The 23,420-nt window shown below is 36.9% G+C and overlaps 1 protein-coding gene across 5 annotated transcripts in view; it reads right to left on the bottom strand.

The window, feature by feature from the left end:
* The window catches only part of RBMS3 (RNA binding motif single stranded interacting protein 3), a 649,837-nt gene that overhangs the window by 213,872 nt on the left and 412,545 nt on the right, over positions 1-23,420 (bottom strand). For all 5 annotated transcript variants that reach the window (XM_069473343.1, XM_069473346.1, XM_069473344.1 and 2 more), the window contains exon 6: positions 8,697-8,776. In XM_069473343.1, coding sequence (XP_069329444.1) covers positions 8,697-8,776 — 80 coding nt within the window. The remainder of the gene's footprint in view (positions 1-8,696; positions 8,777-23,420) is intronic.

The raw sequence follows: 23,420 nt of genomic DNA, 5'->3' as shown, positions 1-23,420 counted from the left end.
AACATATCTATAGGTTCTGGGGATTAAGACTTAGAGATCGTTGGAGGACTATTATTCTGCCTACCACAACTAGATATTTACTTATTTGTTTAACAAATGATCATTAGTATTGTGCTGTGCCAGGCATTGGATTAGATGCTTGAAACAAACAGCAAGGTAAAATCAAAGAGTTGTATTCAAAGAGTTTGTAGAGTAATCGTTTAAGGAAAATGAGAGATAAACATCAAAGTCCTTTCTTAGAAAAACCCACAATCTAATGGGACAAATGTGTCTTTGAAATTCATGAGGTCTAGAAAAAGCCATAAGCATGCCAATTTCCTATGAAAGATTTGTCTTTTTGTACTGAAAAATGACTAAAATAATAGTCATATAATTGATTCATCATGCAGGGCTTAAAGACATAAGAAATCAGAGGAAGTAGCTAATAAGATAAACAAATGATGACTGGTTCAGAGCTTGCCTAATGAATGTTTTCATTCATATTCTTCTTAAAATATTTTAAGTGTTTCAGGCTTTTCATTCTAAAAAATTAGATAAATAATGAGTTGTGTGTATGACAGGCTTTTTGACAGTTACTGGGAGAGAGTAGCAATTCAGAATACTATCCATTTATTTAAAAGTTGGTCACAATGTGTTTTTAAATCAATTCTATTAAATGAAATTCTAGACTCTGAAATGCACTAAGCACTTAATTATTCAGTTTGGTTTCCCTGGCTTGTGTCTTAATTGGTCTTAAGCCACTCAACCCTCTTTGCTTGCTAATAGGACTCATTGGAACAGACACTAAATGGTTTAACTACTCATTAGTGATGCTGACAGAAAGCAAAGCCCAACAGGGTCTTAGAAATAAAATTAAGGTTTTATCATTTATTTTGGAAGATTTTAGTGTGGAATCTTCAGTTCAGAAATTTGTGCAGACCTGAATGGAGTTACTATTTTAGAAATTGTAATGAAGATAGTTCATGATTTTGGAGATGTACAGAAAACCTCTGCATCCCTTTTCTCTCGCCCACAAAATTATGACTACTTTAAACGATTGGATCCTGGAACCACATCTAGACTCCAGACAAATTCTGCCACTACTCATTGATGGTTTACACATAACTATAGAAAAGGTATGGCCAAAAATGTATTAACCATATCCTATTGATAAAAAAACTATAGACTATATTATGTTATATGATAACATTATAATAGGAATAATAAGCTAATGTGGTACTTTCTCTAGGCAGGGAGAAGCAACAACATTATGTCAAAAGGGACAAAAGCATAGACCAGGAAATTGTTTTTTGTTTATTCTCAAGATTTTTATGTGAAGAAGAAGAACAAAAGGAAGTGAAAGATTAGCATAATCATAGTGCTTAACTAGCTTCAGTGGTAAAAAGTAAAGATAAAAACATTATTTCAATATAATTAGGCAAGACCATTTGCTATGTCAGAAAGCAGAATTCATCATTTCATTGCACTGTTCAAGAATGAGTTCCTTAAAGAAATAACAATTAGGCCTCCAGCATGACACCTTGAAAAGCAGTCTTGGAAAAATAAGGCTTTTAAAAAAGTAACTGGAATCTTGCTCAAGTAAGTTTCTTATTCTTGTAAACTTCTTTCTTTTCTGTTCTGTTTACATATTCATATGCTGGAGAGAATTTTTATCATTTTTTTTTTTTAATTTAAGGATTCTCCCTAATGTTTTCCCCAAGTTGGTTGCATGCTTGTTTACCCAGAGCTACGAATCCCTCACACACCCTCAGGAAGTTTATTAAAAGCAAATGTAAGTCTGAGGGTTACTCAATCCATGGAATTGTACAACTCCAAAGAATATTTACTGAGAACTTACACTGCGCTAAGCACACAGCCCTTAAAGCTACAAAAATGAAAAAAAAAAACCCAGTTTGGAAAACTCAGAATCAGATAAATTTTTTAAAAAATCACTTCACCATTGTTCACACTTTTTAACCTGTTCCTACCAAGTTTAGAACTTCAGGAGAAAATCAAGGGAAGTGTGAGATTATATAATAAAATCTAAAATATTATTGAAAGACTTTCCCACCTTCTAATCAGAAGCCTCCAATTGTTCAGCTAAAGATCATCTTCACTTTGCCAGCCAGCCAGTGGACCTCATTGCCGATGTCCATCACTCTATCTTTATCCAAGACCAAAATCTTCTCTGTGATGATAATGTTCAACACCTGCACCTTCCCTTCCCTTCACTTTGCTGGCATTTTGACTGCTCTAAAAATTTTCTATTTTCATCAGCCATCCACCTCTTTATGTTCTCAACTGCTCTGAGGCCAGCCACACCGTTGTTGGCACCTCGTCCCTATCTTCTCCATGCATCTCTTGCTAAGTTTAAACTCTGGCTTACACCTGCCTACTACCACTAATATTCACCCTCATCAACTCTACTGTATGGTTTGTAATCTCTGCTGTTAACAAAAAAAGTCATAAAAACAGTATATTTAGATCATGAAATTCACTTCATCACTTTAGCTAGGTCTACCTTCCTCTACAGCTATAAGTTTTGAATCAAAAAGTCGTTCCCCAACACAATCACTAGAACCTTAATTTTAATTTGCATTAGCAGAGCCTGGGATGAGATAGTTTAATTGGGATTTGATGTTAGGAAGCAGATCTGTTGAAAAAAAGGGAAGAAAAAAAAAATGCCAATAAAGGGTGTCTCACTGAGCTTATTACCACTATGGGCAACTTCTCAAAAAACCCCATGGAATGTGACTCAGAATTGTCCCTCCAAAGGATGAGAGGCTCAGTGGTATCCAGTGATTCCCATACTCCATTGATTGAGGGTTATCCCAGGGGGTGATAACTCCCCTAAAGGTTACAGAAGACTTGTGTGTGTGTGAGCAAGATTTTTACAGATTTTGTCTTGACGTGGAAAAATGAAGAAATGAGATGGACACCTGAGGTGAGATGCTTCCAGGGTGCATGGAGACCGCAATGTCATCTGCCACTGAAATCACAGGTGGGCAGAGCGGATAAGCAATGGGCACAAAACCCATTCCAATTATTTCTATTCTCCTGAAGATGAATCCTTGCCCCTTCTCTATCTAGCTTCGCATCCAGATTTAGAACTATAATCATCTCTGCTTTCTTTCTCCTATATCTAATCAGTTATCAACATATAACGTGGTTACTTTCACAATATCAGACGTGGCTCCATGGAAAGGTCAAGAAATGATTGACCAAACAAATTTCCATAGAATTCACACAAATTCTAGGACTCCATTAACCACAAAGGTGTCCAGCTGCTCTGTGAAGTTCACTAATATTATAAAGGTGTTTGTTTCATCATGAAGCAGCTATGTGTTTGCTATGTAGAAATAATCTAGAAGGCATTAACATTAAAAATCAGAAGCTTCACAGACAGTAACTCCTAAGTATTGCAAAAATCCTCTCACTAATGAGAAACCTAAACTAATATCTAACTGGGGATTCACAAAGTCTTTTCTGCAAATGATGTTTTAGTTTCACAAAGATGAAACACTTAGAGTCGGGCAGTGCTTCACCTGAGCAGACAATAAAGATATATTTTTGCCAAACTACCAGGGGTGGGCAACCTTCAGCCTTAAGGCATACACTATAGCATTTTTCTATTTGTTACCTCTTCCTCGACTATAGTTTTATTTGTGAACTTAATAGACTGGGACCACTGAGGAGACACGGATTGTGAGTCTCTGCCACATTTCCCACTGATAAAAATTTGTGAATCTATTGCTTAAATATTCAGATTTTTAAACTATGTATTTTAATACAAATTGCAATTAAATATGTTGTCAATATTTTACTCTAACAGAAATGTTAAATTTAAACAAAAATTTTTCCTTGTTCAAAAAAATATCTCATACTGTAATTTTTTTCCTTGCATGCTTTCATGAAGTATTCATACATATACACAACAATACACATTTTTTATTTACATAAGAACACAACAGTAAATTTACTATGTCAAAGCATCAAAAAGGAATACAAGTTTTATTTTATTTACTGGAAAAATGATTCCTCTAATACTTAACTATTTGTCCAAATTCCTGTTGGTCACAAGATTTGTTAAAACTAAATGTGGTGAAATCTCTTTGTCTCTTTCAAATTTTCCCTGTTTCTTAAAGAGTTTCATTAGCATTAGAAACAATTATCTAAAGAGTAAGAAAATCATACCAGAAGTAGGTTATTCCATTTTCTTCTGGAAAGACTGCTCCACTGGTAGGAACATGTGCTTACAGGCAAAAGTCTAGTTTGAAAGCAAAACATGATTTATTTTTTTTACAAACAGCCTGCATGTTCTGTTCATCAATACATGTCCTTACACGTGGAAGCCTTTTCCGCATGGTGCATCACTCTGCTCTGGGGGCTCTTTGAAAGCCAGCCTTTCAAGTTCATGCCCCACAGATCCCTGAAGTGTCTGGGAACTAACCCTTTGCTTTTGCCAGAGGTTTGAAAATGGAACGCTTTGGGGCTCCACTACATTGCTGTGCAATTCATTACGGGACAAAGAAATGTCTGGGGTTAGGCAGACAAGCAACTAATGATCCTTCATTTTGTCCAGAAAACATCAAGATCGATATGTAGGACATGCAACATTTATGGAACGCTGTGTTTTCTTTTCCCTCTAGGGGAGGGAGAAAATACTGGATGATCTCTTTCTGCTGATGGCTACAACACTCAAATGATCAACGCTGTTTAACACACGCCTTTGGCCTCTCCTTCTCATCTGTCAGTAGCAACACTAATGCCTGATCTTCGTTAACTTCTTATATGCTAGTATTCAATAATTTGATTTTTGGCATATGTATCTAGCTTCATTGATCCAGGTAACCAAAGTCTGGGGATAACATTATAATCTAGAGTAAACAGAGATAGTTCTGGGATATACTAATAGGCCATACTGATCCATGATGTATTCATTAAAAAATAGACCTTTATGAATAAAAAAGGGAAGCCCAGAGAGAGAAACCGCAATCTAAAAGAAAATATCTACAAAATATCCTTCCAACTCACATAATCTGTCAGGAATTAGAACCCAATACCAACATAGATCATATTTAATGAGCAAATTATTTGTATAATGACTCAAATAAAAATGGGGGCAGCAACATAAATGTGGCCAATGTTGTACGTCCTTGTAAATGTCCTTAATGATGATGTTTCTAGAATTTGAAATTCAGATCAATGTCAAAGTTTTAGGTCAAAGTAGATTTTTTTTCCTTGTTCTTTTATAGAAATTACATAATAGGAGATTTGGACACTAGATAATCACCTAGGGAAAATAATTAGCATTGCCTCTCCTTTAAGAGTAATGTTTATTGTCGAGAGTGACAAAAATTGAAATGACACTATATTTGCCAAAACACAGACACATTTCCCCAAGTTATCCCTCCATAGAGAAGTAAGCAATGTGCATATGGCGGTAATTGGTCTGTACTTGCTTAGAGTAAGATTAAAAGCAGGGCTGTAGTATGAGAAGAAGATGTTTGATTTAATACTAAATCTTTCAATAGCTTTCTTAGGGCCCAAGGATCTCAGGTCATTAATGTATCACTGCAGGTCCCTCATTCACATGACCTAAAGCAATGCCTTGAAACCACCGATGTGCTGTTCTATAAAGCCACAAACTGTTAAATTTAAAGATGCTTAATCTTGATAATGCAGAACACTGGGATTTTTTCAAATTTTTTGAATTCTATTTTAGTTGTCTGTAGGTCAGACTAATTACAGCTGGTTTTACTTAGTGCATTCACAAGCAAGGGCAAGATTTAGAGTATTAAAAAAGGTTAGGAAATTGATCACTTTTTAAAAAGAATGACCACAATATCTGACGTCAGGGCTCATAATGATATCCTACTCTCTGTCTTAAAGATGGGATAGAATATTGGATTAAGATATGATTTCTGAAATATTTCAACTATCCCCAAGAAATAAGCAATGAGGACCAATAAAGGCAGACATCATACACCCAAATTTTATTATACTTGTCATGGCTTAGTAATTATACCCAATGAGGGCATATTAATACTTTAGCTTTCAAAATATCCATATCTTATATTACATTCTGTTTTATTTCACATCAAATTTAAGTATCAAAGATTAAATGTCTTCGGTTAGCATTTGAGGCCTTTATTATACTCTATTTAACTTCCAAAGTGATGTATAAATAAGCAAATTCAAGTACTGATGATGATCAATATTACATACTTAACTCTATTATGTTGAGTACAAATCTCAGAAGCAGAAAGTTATCTCTCTTAAGAGTTGTATAACTGGCATAATCATTTTGCCTTTCTTACTCCCACAAGATAAGAATGAGAAACTTATAACCCAGTTCTTGCTATTCACAATGTTTCCATTGGGTGTAGCTATGATATTAGATAGGTTAATATTATAGCCTGCATATTCTGGAAGGATGCCCAGACATTTGGGGATTTGTAGTGACTTTCTTTGTCTTCAGCATTAAATTGTATCAGTCAGTGGTATGTTCTATGGGGAAAACCAAATAAAATACTTTGAAATCAATCAGAGCGAGAAAGATTTCAATATGTCTTTTTACAAAAAGGAAGAACTCTGACAAATTGAGACCTGTGATAAAACTTGAATCAACAATAATTTCTACAGTGTCCTCATTTTTGAATTTTTTATATAACAACACATTTACAACTAGTCTGAATGCCTTCTACATATAGAGAGAGATAGGCATCTGTTGGATAAAGTGGGATAAATAAGAGGAAAATCCACTAACAATGCAATTCCTTTTATTCAATGACGAGTCTGAATAAAGTGTCTTAAAATGTCTGTTTATGCTAACCAAAAAAAAAAAGTATTTCTCCTAAAATGTGAGGGCAGCTTACATGCTGAGATGAAAACTGCTAACTCTTTTTTTAACAACACCATATGTCTCCAATTGGATCATAATACAGTTGGTTCTCAAGGGAACGTTCACATGGAAGCTAACAAAATCGAGACACAGTCTTCACTCTACGTTGGCTCACTGATTAACTAGTGATCTGCTACTTTGGGTTTTCCATATCATGCAAGTGTTAGTCATTTCTGCATCCCCAACATCTTCCCCAAACCAAGCGAGTCACAAAAGGACCCCTGGCTTTTCACAGGTTTTTTATTTTTTTCCTAGTTCTGTTTTGTTTTTAGAGACAAGGTCTCTCTGTGTTGCTCAGCTGGAGTGCAGTGACTATTCACAGGCACGATCATTGCTTTCTACACCCTCAAACTTCTGGGCTCCCAGAAATCCTCCTGTCTCAGCTGTCTGAGTAGCTGGGACTACAGGGATGCACCACCATGCTCGGCTCACACTTCCTCTTCTATATAACCTCAATATATTTTAAGGAACTACAATGCCCAGCCCCTAAACTCTCTAGTGGATTTTAAATAATAGATGCATTATATAGTAAACACTATTGAAATCCAGCTTAAAAAGACCAAAAAGTAAATACTGTAAGACTGAAGAAGTCGCCTTTTTTCCCCCTGCGAATAATCATAAACAAATGAGCAACAAATAAACCAACATTCATTAGTCAGATATTTATTCGTTGTAATTTTTCTTAGTTTAGCATTTCATTCAATCTTTAATTTTTTAAATGAATAAGATATATTTAAAAATTTAGGCCATGCATGATGGTTCACACCTGTAATCCTAGCACTTTGGGAGGCCAAGGTGGGAGGATCACTTAAAGCCAGAAGTTTAAGACCAGTCTGACCAAGAGCAAGACCCTGTGTCTATAAACAATAGAAAAATTAGCCAAATGTGGTGGTATGCACTTGTAGTCCCAGCTACTTAGGAGGCTAAGGCAGGAGGATTGCTCAAGCCCAGGAGTTTGAGGTTGCAGGGAGTTATGATGACACCACTCCACTTTAACCAGGGCTATAGAGTGAGACCCCGTCTCAAATAAATAAATAAATAAATAAATAAAGTAAAATAAAATAAATTTACATATTTAATATTAAATACTACTGCCAGATTAATATCAAGGTGAGGCTTTTGTAGCTTTGATACATATGATTCTTTTTTGCTGAATATAATTCTTTTATGTTGAATGTAATTCTTAATAGTATAAAGTTATGAAGTGTATAAAATTTTAAGAATTTTGCCTTGGAAAACATAAAATGTTCTGGGATAGTCTAAACTGGAGCTTCTGAAACTCTCTCTGATGAATGGACAGTATTTTTTAAAATTTCCGATGTGTCAGTAACTGGTATTTTTGTAAAATATAAAATTATGCCCTCAGATTTCATGACAGTTGAAATTGCTATAAAATTTTCTAAATGCTTACTCTCACTTTCTATATTTTTCTTGTCACAGACTGGTAAGAAACCTTTGGGCCCCGGCATCAACCTGTGACTATCACTACGTAGATATTTTGTAATTTAGAAATCAGATTTTCAATACTAATGATAAGAGTCATTAACTTCTTTCACTTCAAGTACATCATTCTTTGCTATGGTTTTCTTCTAATCCACTTTTGGGAATTAACAGCAGGGATTTAAGAAAAGGCCAAAGAAGAATTACCAAAAAGCTTTTGAAAAAGGTGAGTTGCTACATAATATTTTCAAAAAAAATTCACAAAAGCAAACTTTTCCATCCCAGTGACCAAGAAGGGCTTTACTATGTACTCATTCTAATAAGAGCAATAATCTTAGGCACTATTTAGTGATTTATTAATGGCATTTCTTACCTGGGATGCCTGGTGGTGTTTTCAGGTATTTTCCATTAAAATGTTGAATTACCACTTCACATTTTTCAGTAGACTCCATTCTGGAAAAAGAAAGTAAACAGGGGATCATACACTATTGTCAAGTTGTACGTATCCAAAAAAAAAAAAAAAAAAAAGAACTAAAAAAGAAAAGGAGAACAAGAAAGCCATGGGAAAGCTTAATTTGAGAAATTTACCCAAGTGTCAACTGTTGTAACAACCACAATGGACAGATTGATAGGAGAACGTCACAAACCCATCATTGCTGAGAAAGCATCTTTCATTATATGGAAAGTTGCCTTGTGGATGACTCTGTATTGAGCCCTCATCCAGAGGTAACCCTAAGGCATTATTTTACTTAATTAACACAATGATATTTAGCAATTGAAAGTGCTCCATAGAGGCCAGGTGCAGTGTGGTGGCTCACACCTGTAATCTTAGTATTCTGGGAGGCTTTAAAAATTTTTTTTAAAAGAAAGTACTCAATAAATGTCTGCTGAATGACTGAATTAGCAAACTTGATAGGTAGGTCTTGTTATGTCTTTCACATCAATGAGGGCACTGAGGCTTAGAGAGATAAACTACCTTTCTAATAAGTGGTAGAGTTGGGATTTGAACTGACGCCTACCCAGCACTAACACCTGTACTATAACTACTAAACTACACTGCTGAGGGACTCCACAAAGTAAGTTGAGGAGATGTGTTTTATCTGAACAGCTTGCAGCCTAAAGGAGAGATTAGTACAGTACTGTAGTCATCAATACCATGACTTTTTATTGAAAACCCATTGCATTGAAAGAAACCCAGAAAGAGTTATCTGGAATCCTACATATTGAAGGAATATATAAATATACAAACCTCAGGTCTTAATTTTAAATTTTGGACAATCTCCTATTTTTTTCATACTAGATATCAATATTCCCAAATTGGGGTTCTTGTGCCAAATTTTGGCATCTCACAAACAATCTAAAGAATGAAGATTTTGAGCCATACCATCATAATGTCAATTCTGGCAGTATTAGTATTTGCGGCATTTTCTAAATAATGAATTACATCTGGCCTTTACTATTTTATAACATTGGGTGGGGAAGATAAAAATTAAAGGATTAGTTCTGATTAAAAGAAGTTAAGTCCTACCAAGAGTATACTAGAGGCAAAAATGAATTCAAGAAAACAGCACAGATACACATGAAAGAATGTGTATAAAACGTGTAAAATTTGTCTGAAAGGCAAAGTATAATTTTGGATTTTCTGCCATGTTTTTAATATGAGTTTTCTTGGAATGGAGCCCCTTGATGAAAGTTATAAAACTTTCCTACATCTAAATTTTATGTGTGTTTTCAGGACCATACTACATGACCATATTACATGCACAGGAAACAAGATAAGAAAAAAATATGTTAATGGATGTCAAATAAGTCATATATATTTACTATAGCTATTAGAATTCAAATGTGAGAAGAATCCTAGAAACCAGGGAAGTGCTAAGAGGCACAGAAGGCAGGAAAGGCCTTTGGAGAAGTAATTAGGGTGGGGCTGAGTTGGGCAGGAGGGAGGGCCTGGGTTCCCTGGACCCTGGGTAGAGGGAACAGACTACAAGTCTCAGTGAAAGGCTCACCCTGGAAACTCTTAGAAATAAACTGGGTGATGCAGATAGGGCATCTGTATTGCCTGGTCAACAAGTTTGAAGATGGTATCAGCAGCTGGTTCCATTGAGGAGCTGTAATTATTTTCTGGCAAATTTTTCAGTTTGTTTTCAGACATGCATTCCCATGAAGTGTGGACATGAATCTTTCCGTATTGATATGCCTGCTTAGTGGTAGAGATTTTCCATGTTTGAGACCACCATGTATGCACTCCATCCTTAGAACATCCCTGCACTTCGTATAAAGTTCTGCTGTCACTGTCTTGAACTTCTTAATAACTTTTTAACAAAGAGATCTGTGTTGTTATCTTTCACTGGGCCCCATAATTTACATAGCTGATCCTGCTATGACAAGAGAGTATGAGAAAGTAATTTTAATATTAAGATCAGTATTTATTTCATCGGATGACCCAAATTTTAAGAATAAATCAATTTGAGTCTAAGTGAAAAAAAATCTTTGAGCTTCATAACATGTAATTTTAATAAATAAAAATAAAAACAAAGATAGCATTTTGTTTGCTGCTTAATCACAAGTTCTTCCAAATCAGAAGATGTTTGGACAAAAAAAGAAGGATAAATTTTTGTCTATTCTAAATATTTAGGAACAATTAAGTACAATTTTCCTAACTCTTTCAAATTTTCTTTCCCGTGGAACCTTTTTGCCATAAGTCTTCCAATTTGTTTACTTTGTTTTTTAAAGTAAGAAACTTTCATTTCTAGGAACAAAAGAATTCTAACTCTGCTTTCTCTCTTCCCATAGGATCTACTATTGTCTCTTAGGGAAAATAACCTTCCCTCCTAACAGAGACATGAATGGCAGAGGAAATGTAAGCCCTTAATTACTACAGATGTTACTTTATGGAATTTTTATTCCAGGAAAGCTACAGAATGAAAAGTTTATGCCCCAGAGCCCCCTCCCTGTTCAATCTCTCTCTGGGTACTCATCTAGATAAAAGGCAGTTAAGAATCTAACGTTTGCTTGCAAGAGCCCTACAAATCAAATCTTTTCTCTTTGTCTTAAAATGACATGGAATTCTAAAGGAAGACTGAAACTAGATGTGTGTGTGTGTGTGTGTGTGTGTGTGTGCTCGTTGATTCTACATAATGTATTTGAGGGAATACAGAGAAGCTAAAGAAGAAAATCAGGTGGCTAACCCACTCCACCCACTTAAAATATTTTTGTCCTGGTTTGAAAGCTTCAAGTTTTCCCATCTGGATTTTAGGTGTGATCATCTGTCTTTTCTTAACACTGTTTTACAGCCATATCAAGCCGGATGGGGGCTGTTTCTATGAACACAAAGACAGCAGCGTGGATTGTTCACTTTGGGTTCATTCAGATTTAACTAAGTGAATGTCTGCTGTGAGCCTTTAGAGACTCTCCTCTCTGAAAGAATAAATGCAATAAAAGTCTGTTTTCTGTAGCTGCCGGCGCTTAGTGTCAAACCATGTTATGCTGCACCACCCAGCAGTGACAATTTCATTTTAATACACGGGGCACATTTTAACAAGGCAAAGCAGTCCCAGCAAAGATGGCAATATAGGAGCTGCCAAGGGGAAAAGACTCAGTGTTCCTCATGCATTTTATGTGGAAAGAGAACAAAAGTGAGACCCAGAAAGCTCTGGGGGGAAAGAGACTGTATTTGAGTAGCCATCTTAGGAAGAATGTGCCCATTTTCTTCTCAAGTTTCACAATTAACTGCTCTGAAATGCCAGCTCAAGCTATCTGAAATCTGGCACACGCTTCAGTTGAAACTGACACTAGCATTATCAAGTGAGTCTGAAAAGACAGCATACCAGACACAGCTGCCTTTATATGTTCCTTTCAGACGGGCCACTGAATCACTACAACTGCATCTATTTTTCCTAGGTGGTACCTGAACCCCCTTGTGTCTCTCAGAACAGCTCAAGTGCCAGGCCAACCATTCACCTGACAATACATTAATTAGGTTCTTACAAGGCTCCAATCATTGTATAAAGCTTCAGGGTTTTCTGTTAGGTCTGATGTTTAAATACAAATACACATTACAGGTTCTGTTTGACATTCTTTCTTGTCTCAGTGCCTAGGAACCTGGCTTCAGTCATTTGAAACACACCACAGAATTGTGTTTCTTCTGCTGCTGCTGCTTCATTTAACAACAGCTACTAAGAAGAGCTAGTCTCACAGCCAATACAATTCCCACAGGCAAATTATGTCAGATGAGAGACTGATCCAATATTAGCAGAATGTTCTGGGTCAGACTTAACATGCAGATGTAGGGGTGAAACTGTACTTTGCAAAACCATTTACAGCCTACCCTTCTCACCTGCATAGAATCTCAGTTTGTGATCTTAAAGCAAGAAGCATTATTAACCATGTATTTAAAACAAATCTACCATATCACTTACTGTGGTTAATTAGAGGTTTCCAGTATTGTGAAATGTTTGTGGTTTTGCAATCACAGGCTCTGTACAAATTATTGGCAACTTAGAGTATCCAATGTTGTAAACCAGTCATCCTCATTTCTAGTAAGATTTATACAGAGGGTCAACATTAAAAGATTTTTAAAAGTACTAAAATATGCGCTCCTTTTGACATTTCAAAAACAAATTATGTCATTTAGTTCTTAATCCATTGTAACTAATAGAAGGAATAACAGTGAGTCCTAGGAACAAAGATGAATGAATGAGTTGTATTTTTTTCTTAGTTTTTGTAACTTGTTTTCTTCCTGCCAGGTGCCTGACATTCTTAGGATACAAGTGTCATAGATGCCAAATAGTGAAGTGGAGTGGCCTCCCTTCCATCCTCTCTTGCAGAAACCCAGACGTTTTAGAGATGTCTTGCTCAGGGTTACAATATATTCCTCTCAGGAAATGGAACTTTAGACAATATTTGACTAATGAAAACCCACTCCAGAGTTTTAGAATTACATAATTGTTGGACTAGAACTGGCCTCAGATATCTAACTTATATGTTATACTAATGAAAATACTCACACTAGAAGACTGTGGGTTAATTTCCCTAAAGACTAGTTAACGCCTAAGCCTGGAAGAGAACCTTTGTCTCTTGACCCTTAATTTAGATGGTTTATTTGGAAGAGAGGCAGTTTCATTGCTGGCCTCATGTCATCCCTCCTGATTTCCTCTACTGACTGATCTACTTCAATCTGTTCTGAAGCAGGATGGGTCCTGCTATCTCCACCCCATCCAGCTGCTATTAACTAGAGCAGTTGTTTTCAAAAATGGGGATATGCCCTGATATAATGTGACAAGAAGGGCACTTCACCTTTGTAGTATTCTTTCCAAAAACCCATACACAATATGAGTCCTATCATGAGAAAAACATGACACAAACCGGGTCTGGAGACATCCTCCAGGACACCTGATCAATACTACTCAAGGAAAACAAAGAAAGCTTGAAAAATTGTCAAATATCAGAGCAGGCTGGTGAGATAGAAAAACGAAATGAAATAGGGTACCCTGGATTGGATCCTGGAACATAAGGAGAATATTAATGGAAAAGCTGGTAAGATCCAAATAGAGTCTGGAGTTTAGTTAATAGTAATATGCTAATGATAGTTTCCTAATTTTGAAAAATGTGTCATAGTAATGTAAGGTGCTAGTGGGGGAAACTGGGTGTGCGGTATATAGGAACTCTATGTCATCTTTATAACTTTTCTGTAAATGTAAACTTATTCTAAAATAAAAAGTTTATTTTAAAAATCACTGTACACTAAAATTATCAGGAAACTATTTTTTTAAAACTACCAATCTCTGAGGCCCAGCCCAGGAGATTCTGACTTAATGGTTTTGGCATAAGGCCCAGGCACAAAGTTTTCAAAGCTACTCAGGTGATTCCAGTGTGCAGCCAGGGTTGAAAACTACTGTTTTGGAGTTTTATGTCAGGTCTCCTAGACTGGAAACCATGGGCCAAATCCAGTCTCCAGGTATGTTTTGTTTGGATGGCAAAAAGGTTTTGGAAAATTTGAAATGGTTGTCAAAATTTAAAAATTGAGAGACTTCACGTGAAAATTTGAATTTCTGACACTTCTTGAAAGATGGGATGGTGTGACCCATGTTTCCGCATGGCAACTGTAATGTAATAAAACATATGTTTGGTCTTTGTCCCAGGTTCCTGGCATAGAGCTCATAAAACCCTTGGAATTTCCTGAGTCATAGGTATGTCTTTTATTATTCACAACAGACCCTTTTTGACCACATCTGAGTTTACACTGATGAGGTCACTTAGGGTGGGACCTCTGGATAACTTCAGGATGGGGGCTGGTCACCAGAAAGACCAAGACAAGATTAGTGGGTTGAGACTTGTTTTGAGCCCCACTCTCTGACTTCTGAGGAATGGAGAAGGCCTGAAGATTGTGACCAATGATTTAACCAATCAATCATTTCTACATAATGAAACCTCCATAAAAACCCCTAAATGCAAGGTTCAGGAACTTCCAGGTTGGTGAACACATTAATGTGCTGGGAGGATGATAAGCCCAGAAAGGACATGGAAGCTACAGGTCCTTTCTCCTGCCATTTGCATTTCTTCCATTTGTCTGTTCCTGAGTTGTATCCTCTATAGTAAACTGGTAACATAAGTAAGTGTTTTTGTGAGTCATTCTGATGAGTTATTGAACTGAGAAGAGGAGGTTGTGGGAATTTCCACATTTGTAGTTGGCGGGGCCGAAGTGCAGGCAGCCTGGGCACCCCATTTGCAGCTAGCAAGGAACTGAGCCCTCACACCTGTGGAGTTTGACAATCATTCCAGGCAGTTAAGTGTCAAAATTAAATGGGACTGTAGGACACCTAGTTGATGTTAGAGAATTGGAGAATTGTTATGCTAAAACAACATGCATTTGATGTCAGAGAAAAACACACATTTGGCTTCACAGTGGTGTCAGAAAAAAGATATCACAGCAACCATGAGGTAGTGTTAAAGAACAGTTGCTTTCTTTAAATAAAGCCAGTATGCTATCATTCCACCAATCCATAACAATTGCCAATCCTAAGGCAAAGTAGTAGATGCTATTTATCCTTAAACTTGTATTGTTTTATATTTTATAGTAGATTCAAGATGGAAAAAAAAGAAGTGTTAGGTACATAGGGATTCTGGCTCTCATAGGGACAAAGGTGGACGCCTTACCTTGGTGCTGTCTCAAGCAATTGCCCCACGTGGAAAGAAGAACAAAGGTGGGCACCCTGTCTTGGTGCAGCCCATCTTAATTCTGTCCGGAGCAATTGCCACACCTGGGGGAAGGAGGAAACCCTGCTAATCTGCAAACGAATTCAGGGAATCCCCTATCCCTCAGTCCAGGCAGCCCAAGTTCAATAGGATTTGGAAAGTGACCTAGAGTAATCATGTCCTTAAGTGTCCATCAACATGGTTTAGTGGTGATATCTGAACCACAAGGAGGGCCCAATCCAGATACTATAAAACTAGACCCCAGACCATTACCAGGGCTCTTTTGTTATGACAGAGGGGTCCGTTGGTCATTCTGTGGTGAACGTATCTTGCTCTTACTCTGTAAACATGTATATTTCTCTTGCTCTATAAACCTATCTTGTCCTTCCTCAGTAAAGGTTTCATGCTTGCCTTGCTTTTGGTGTATCTGGTCATTCTTTAGCCAAGAGCACACCAAGAACAGAGAACAGAACAAGATTGCGACCTGATGGAAGTATTAACTTTAATTTATCTATGTGTGCTGTTTTTCTATTTGCCCTCCCCCTAACTGTCTTCTCTGCCCTGCTTTCTGCTCCAAAGAAGTGACGTTTCTATAAATTATATCATCTTGGCTGTCTTACCTACCAGGTTTCCATTGGGTTCTGCCATTGGAGGCCTGAAAGGACATCAAAAGGGAGAAATAGAGAGACATCTGAGTGGTTTTCCCTCATTCTCTCCCTGCTCTGAGGCTTTGGGTCTCACTGTGCTCTGGGAACACCCCTCCACTTGCCTCTTCTGCCCTCATGGTGGTAGGGGATTCCTCCCCTGTTGTTCCTCTCTGGGAATCTCAATATCTCCTTGTCAGTTCTCTTAACTCTGCTTCTGTAAATACTTAGCGAATATTCCTTTTTTCAGTTGAGTCCCTTCAGTTGAATCATTTGGAGTGACATTCTGCTTCCAGCTAGCACCCTGATGGCTACACAATAAAACTATCAGCAATAGAGGAATAAAAGATTATCCCAGAGACTGTGTATTTATTTCAAGAAACACATAAGAAAGGAAGTTTTTCCTCACACTTGATCTAGAAATTACTTCTCTTACTTAGATTACCTGACTACCTAACTACCCCTGTCTTTGTGCATAGTAATCTAAATCTATCTTTTAGGCATAAACCAATTTTTCCAGAAGGGATTTTGGTAAAGAAATGGAAGAATGTTAAACTTAAAAAATTAAACTGAGATAAAGGGGAAGTTAAGTATAGGTCTAGAAAAGCCCTGCCACTAAATGCCTCTGGAATGCATTATCACTTTTAATCAATTTCTTTGAGCTACAGCCATATTTCATTTCTAGATACTATTATCTATCATATCTCTTTCCCTTACTCAATGGTTTAAAAACTTTTTTTCTTTTCTGTTTCCCAAACATGCCAAATGCAGCCCCACCTTAGATCTTCTACTTCCTTTTCTCTTAGCCAGGATTGCTCTCTTTACTCCACCCCCAGGGAGAGATTTTTATGGCTGGTTCCTTCTTACCATTTGCAATTCAGTTTAAATGTTCCCTCTTCTGAGGGCTTTCCTGTCCCTGACCTCTCTTCTCTTAATCCCCTTACTCAGTACCATACCCCTCTGTTTTGTTTTGTTTTTGTAACACTTTGATATTAATTATTTGATACTATTTGGTATTTGATTTTTTTTATTCCGTACTTATTGTCATCTCCCCAAGCCAGCAGAAAGAATGTTGGTCCATGAAAGCAGATGTTTTCTCTTTGTGTATATCTTTGAATTACTACATCTAGAACAATTACTGGCACGTTAGTAGTGCCCAAGACATATTTATTGGATAAACTGAATGAATGAATACATTTTATATATCAGAAAAAGAGGCTCAGAGAGTTTAGTAACTGGCCCACAAACACAGGTGAGAAGTCCAGAACTAAGATGCAAGTTATTTCTGACCCATGTAGAGCCATGTTCCTAACCACAGAGATGTGGAGAATTAATGGGTTGGTCCAACTCACAGAAAGCTGAGAGTGTAGGAAGATACTAAATAAAAGAGCCTCAGACTTGTAGTCCAAAAGACATTGGACCATATTTCCAAGTTTTTCTTCTCTATTAGCCAAAATCAGACTACCTGCCTCAAATCCCCAAAGCCTTCTGGATGCCCCAGGAGTCCCTGTCATGCTTTGCACGTAGAGCAGTTACGGGGCAAAACCATCTTACTGGCCCTGAGCATGTTGAATGGCCACCATTTCCAATTTAAAGGTAACAATGTTCCCTCAATTCAGTTTCACATGGGTAAATAATTTTTCAGAACTCTCTTCCCATCCCACAGAAAGCGGTCTTTGGAATATAGTCATTTCCATTTTATAATAATAAAGCAATAAAGTATATGTTGCTCCAACCCCTTCTCCACATGTTTATAAAGGTGTGTATAAAATAAAACTGGAGTCCTCAGAATAATAGCTATTTCATGTTATTTGATTCTATTTAATTAATTTGTTTGTTTGTTTGGTTGGTTGGTTTGGATTTTAAAACCCAGGGCTCTGAATGTATGAAAAAGGAAGCAGAATGTTCTGCCTTCTCCAGCCCTGATTATGACTTTCTGATGGAAAGGGAAAGAGACAAAAGGGCAATGAGAAGGAACAGATAAAGGTAAAAGAGGAGACATGCAAAATAAGAACAAAGTAGAAGAAGCTGTAGGGGGGACCAGGAATACACTCTGCAGTAGACCACATCTGCTGGCAATTGGAAGAGGAATTAAAATTACTAAAAGTAATGAAACATAACAGCCCTTATTCTCTTCAATCTCAGCAAACACAATTGTAACCTGTTTCTGTGAAAACACAGCTGTAGTTTAGAGATTACTAATCACCAAGTTTACACTTTAGAGATTTACTCTGGTCACATTTGATTTCCTAGTTCCATGTGTTTGAGACAGTAATGGCAAAAGAATTGCCAAATTGGCAAGGGAGGGAATGTTAGTGCAACGATGGACTCCAGGTACGTATAATCAAATCGTATTCCAAACAACAAAAACAAATTTTGATAGACTGGATGGTCATTTTAAAACATCACATATTTGTCTACAAGGAAGAATTGGTATTTGTTTAATATTTTCTTAAATTCCTATATTTTCATATATTTATTCTGCATCAGTGTTCTCATTACATTTGAGGAGATGGGAGAAGGTAGGGAGCAAGACGTATCAGGGAGTAGAAGGTAAATCAATAAAAGTTTAATGATATTCAAAGTTATTAATATAAAATACAAACAAAATTTAACCTGCTATTTATACAGATTTTTAATAATCAGGCTAGTATTTGCCTATAACCACCTTTAATTTTTTTTTTACTTGGTGAAAAGAAAGAAGAACTAATATTATTTATTTAGGAAACTTGTTCATTCAATAGGGAGAGGTGGAACACGGGGCTGCCCATATGTTAAAAGTCATTCAAACAAAGCTCCATGAGAATCAAATTAAGAGTACAGAGGAGGGGGAAAAAATACTACAAAATACAAAGGTCTCTGTGTTCAGCAGTCTCTCACGCTCTTTAGCTCACCAGGGGACAGTAAATGCATCTCTTAAAGAAGTTCTATGTTCCCAGATGTTGAAGCTGGATTAATTGTGAATGCTCACCTCCCATCCCTTTTCCACTTTGGGTCACTCTTTACTGGCCTCTCATAACACTCTCTTAATGTGACGTTTGCTGGACAAATGGTCTCATGTTTCTGGGAATGGGAAATGGATAACATGAACACACAGTAATGTCCCTCCAGACTCTGGCTGATTTATGCTGTGATCCTCACCCTCCCAGGCAAGGTAGTCTGTCGGCATTCGCTAGCGCTGCAGTTGTGGCTCTGTCAGCATTCCCACCATAAACTTCTGTTTTTAAAGGTTTATGACTTGGCTATAAAAGGCTGCCTGGAGGGGGGTGGATCTTACAAAATTGTTTTAAGTTACAAGAGAGTAAAAAAATAAAAATAAAAAATAAAATGTCTGTAATTTCAGACACTATCTAGTGCTTCTGGAACTTTGAAAAGCCTGTAATTGTGCTGTCTGTGCACCCTACTGGCATTGCAATCAATGCTTTGAAGTTCAGTGTTTTAAATATAAAATGAAGATACTCCTTTTACTTTGAAGGGATGGTTATCAAAGAAGATTAATGTATAGCTTGCAAGTGAAATAATAATGGGGGTTTTCTTTCTAGTCAAAGGAATTTTAGAATTTCTTGCACGTGAATTAAGGGCTATATCTGTTGGTTAGAAGTGACCAATGGTAATATTAAAAATGAAGCCTGCTGAAAGAATTATTCAGGTTTTGTGAATTGAGATAGTCATAAATTCAAGAACTATGTATAACAATTTACTAGACACAATTATAGGCTGGATGTTCTCCCAATTGAATAAGTATATTCTTTTAATAATGCCTGTGGCACTGTGAACTTTTAGAGGAAGAAAGAAAGTGAGCCAATACTAGTTGGGTTGATGTTGCTATAGTTTTCTCTAATATTTCAGTATTCCTTATCTCAGAATTGGCTTCTCATTATCATCAAATGTTGTCTTCCTGTATATTGTCATATAGTCAGAAATAAACAAAAAAAACCTTGAACTCATTTCATTTATTCATCATCAGAAATTTGCTGAAGATCAATTATATGCCAGATAAAATTTAGGTGCTGGAACAGATATAAAGAAGAATAAGGCATGGTCTCTACTCCTAAGGAACAGGGAGATAGATTCACGATTAGTACATTTTGAGAAAATGATACAGTGTAACAAAGGCATCATTGACAGGCATCAACTCCATCTGCAAAAATCACAGATGACTTTAGAGCAGTAGTTCTCAAAGCGTGGTTCTCAGATCAGTGTGTCAGCATCACCAGGAACTTGTTAGAAATGTAAATGACTGAGTCCCATCTCAGTGCTACTGAATCAGAAACTTTAAGAATGGGGACCAGCAATCAGAGCTTTTACAGACCTTTCACATGATCCTAGGAACCAGTCTTACTGCCCTAAGGCAATGTTTCTCAAGTGTTAGAGAGCAGCAGAGTCCTCTAAAGTGCTTGTGAACACACTGATAACAGATTGCTGTCCACTTCCACCACCAGATTGTTGATTCAGTTGGTTGGGAGCAGAACAATTTGCATTTCTAACAAGGTCTCAGGTGATGCTGAAGCTGCTGATCTGGGCGCCACACTTTGGAGAACCACTGTCCCAAGACATCTGCATTTAATCCAATAACTTCTCTCACTTGTAATGTACTATGGAGAAAAAATAGTGACTCAAACCATCTTCTGTTTTATGGTTCAGATGGGACTTTCAGATGAGAAGGCTGAGGGGAAACAGGACAGGATGATATTTTAAAAAGGAGGAACACTTGTGCAACAGTTAGGTTGTGAACGACCAAGTCAGTTAAGACAAGAGCCACAAGTGTTCGAGAAACTGCAGACCAAATGTTGAAGTGTGAGGAAGCAGGAATTTGGGCAGATCTACTTACATAGGCATAGCTAAAATTATTTTCTCACCCCATCAGATTAGGTTAATCATGTGGGATCCTGCTCCTTGAAATTTAAAGTCTAAGATACGTGGAGAATGAAATACTTATTCTGTGTTACTTTCCTGGCTTCTTACAAAAAAGTCAAGATTCACATTTTCTTTTTATTTCTTAGACATAAGAAATCATTGGCTTGACTTGAACCTATGTTTTCCTTTTTAATCTCCATGCCACTTTCCAAAATTGGAAAATACATGACTTACAGTACAGAGACCTAAGTTTCAGTATTGGGGTGTGCCTGATAATTCATATCCAAAGCTCAGAGTTTGACCATTGAGTTTAGCTATTCAGGAACTTCATGGAAGGGTAATTATGAAGTCCAATACCCACCCACTCATCCATCCAGTAATGAGAAAGGAAACTTGACTTAAGGAAGCGTCCAATCCAATGGGTGAAAACAGAAATTAAATCATGAATTCACTGCAATATGATAAATTTTTATTTGAAAAACAAACAAAACTTTTACAGAAGTTGTAACAAGCACACCTAACTTTGGGTGAAGCCTGGGGGTGGAGGTCAGTGAAGGATTCTTTGAAGAAAAGACGTTTAGGCTGATACCTGACAGATGAGTGGGCAGAAGAACCATGGAAAGTATAACCAGTCAAGAAGGGCAGTTTGTGCCCTGGACGTGAAGCAGGAATAGTCAAGGCCAGGAAGATGAGTGACACCAGCGATGATGCTAGAGAGGGTGGCAAGTGAAATCGCTTGGGCCATACTATGGAATTGTAAACAGGACCCTGACATGATCAGATTTGAATTTTTAAGGGCTCACCTCTGGTTACTATGTGCAAAATACAATGGAGGAGGGAGAGACTGCAATCTGATAAAGTGTCAATTTAAAATTCCCACCCTTCCTCAGTTCCTAAAGAAAAATAACTTTATAAGTTTTACTCTTTCATCATGACTTCATGACACACCATGATTCATATGCCTTGAGTACAGTTGCTTCTTATAATATAGATTAAGAAGCTCTGCACTTAAGAATGTGTTTCATTGTAAGAAAACTCAGTGTACAGAAAAGATAAAGTGAAAGGAGTGAATCGTTCAATCTTTGTGGTATGAGCTGAATTTTGTCCCCTCCAAAATTCATATGTTGAAGTCGTAATCTAGTACCTGAACTCCAGTACCTCAGAATGGGAATGTATTTGGAGATAGGGTCTTTAAAAAGGTAATTAAGCTAAAAAGAGGCCAATAGTGTGGCCCTAATCTATTATGACTGCTGTCCTGATAAGCAGAAGAGATTAAGACACAGACACGTACAGAGGGAAGACGATGCGAAGACACAAGAAGAAAACAGCCACCCATAGCCAAGAAGAAAAGCCTCACAAGAAACCAACCTTTAAGATACCTTGATTCTAGTCTCCAGAATTGTGAGAAAATACATTTTTGTTATTTAAGCCACCTAGTCTGTGGTATTTTGTTATGGTAGCCCTGGCAAATTAATATACTTTGAACCAAAAAATCTTCTGTTTTTTTTTTTTTTTAAAAGTTACAATAGATCTTAGAAATGTGTTCTCTCGAAGAATTTGCAATGCATTTATTTCTCAGCAGGAAAAGGAGAAACTAACGTATTAGAGAGAGTTTTTGGAGGGCAGGATATGAAGGAAGAACCAAAGGAATATGCTCGCTGTGTAAAGCAAAACACGGCTGTGGTTTCAGTGACTCCTACATTGCTCAAACCTCCAATAGCAGGTTGTACACCACTCAAGAATGACTGCATTGGCCAAATTCAGAGACCCAGGTGATGTCATTATCTTTGCCTTGACCATGAAAATCAATAGTTGTCAATGTTCTGAAAGCCTGAATACCTCATGTACACATACAAGTCAGGAAGATTTTCTTCATTCTGCTCATTTCTATTCAAATCATCAAGCATGTATCTTGCCTATGTCTATTGGTCTACTTTGTTACATTATTAGGAATGCAAAGAATTTTAGAACATGGTCTACAACCTCAAGGAAATCAAGTTAGGGTTCAGTTAACACATAATTACAATTTGTTATCTTTCAAAGTGAGTTGACAGAAGTTAGTTTGGAATGGTTTTCCAAGTGATGGCAGTATTCACCCTAGGTGGACACACCTGCCTGCAATGAGCTGACTTCTAGATGACACCCAACATCCATCCATTCATCCATGTTAAATCAGCTGGAGACACACATAAACACATCAAGCCATGAGGGCACGACTTTTATTTTTTTCATTGTTATTGAGCAGTTTCTTTTTCTCTGTGGTTTCTTTAGCTTTGTTTTTCATGAAAGCACAGCAGGTACAACCATTTTAACTCTATTTCTGGCTGAGATCCTCTTTTGTAAACATTCCCTTAACGTTAAAATGAAAACTACTCTTCCTTTTCCAACAATGAAAGAAA

This window comes from Eulemur rufifrons, chromosome 7, assembly GCF_041146395.1.
Source record: "Eulemur rufifrons isolate Redbay chromosome 7, OSU_ERuf_1, whole genome shotgun sequence".
NCBI lineage: Eukaryota > Metazoa > Chordata > Mammalia > Primates > Lemuridae > Eulemur > Eulemur rufifrons.
Note: the sequence above shows the minus strand (reverse complement) of the source record. Positions and strands in the feature narration are given on the sequence as shown.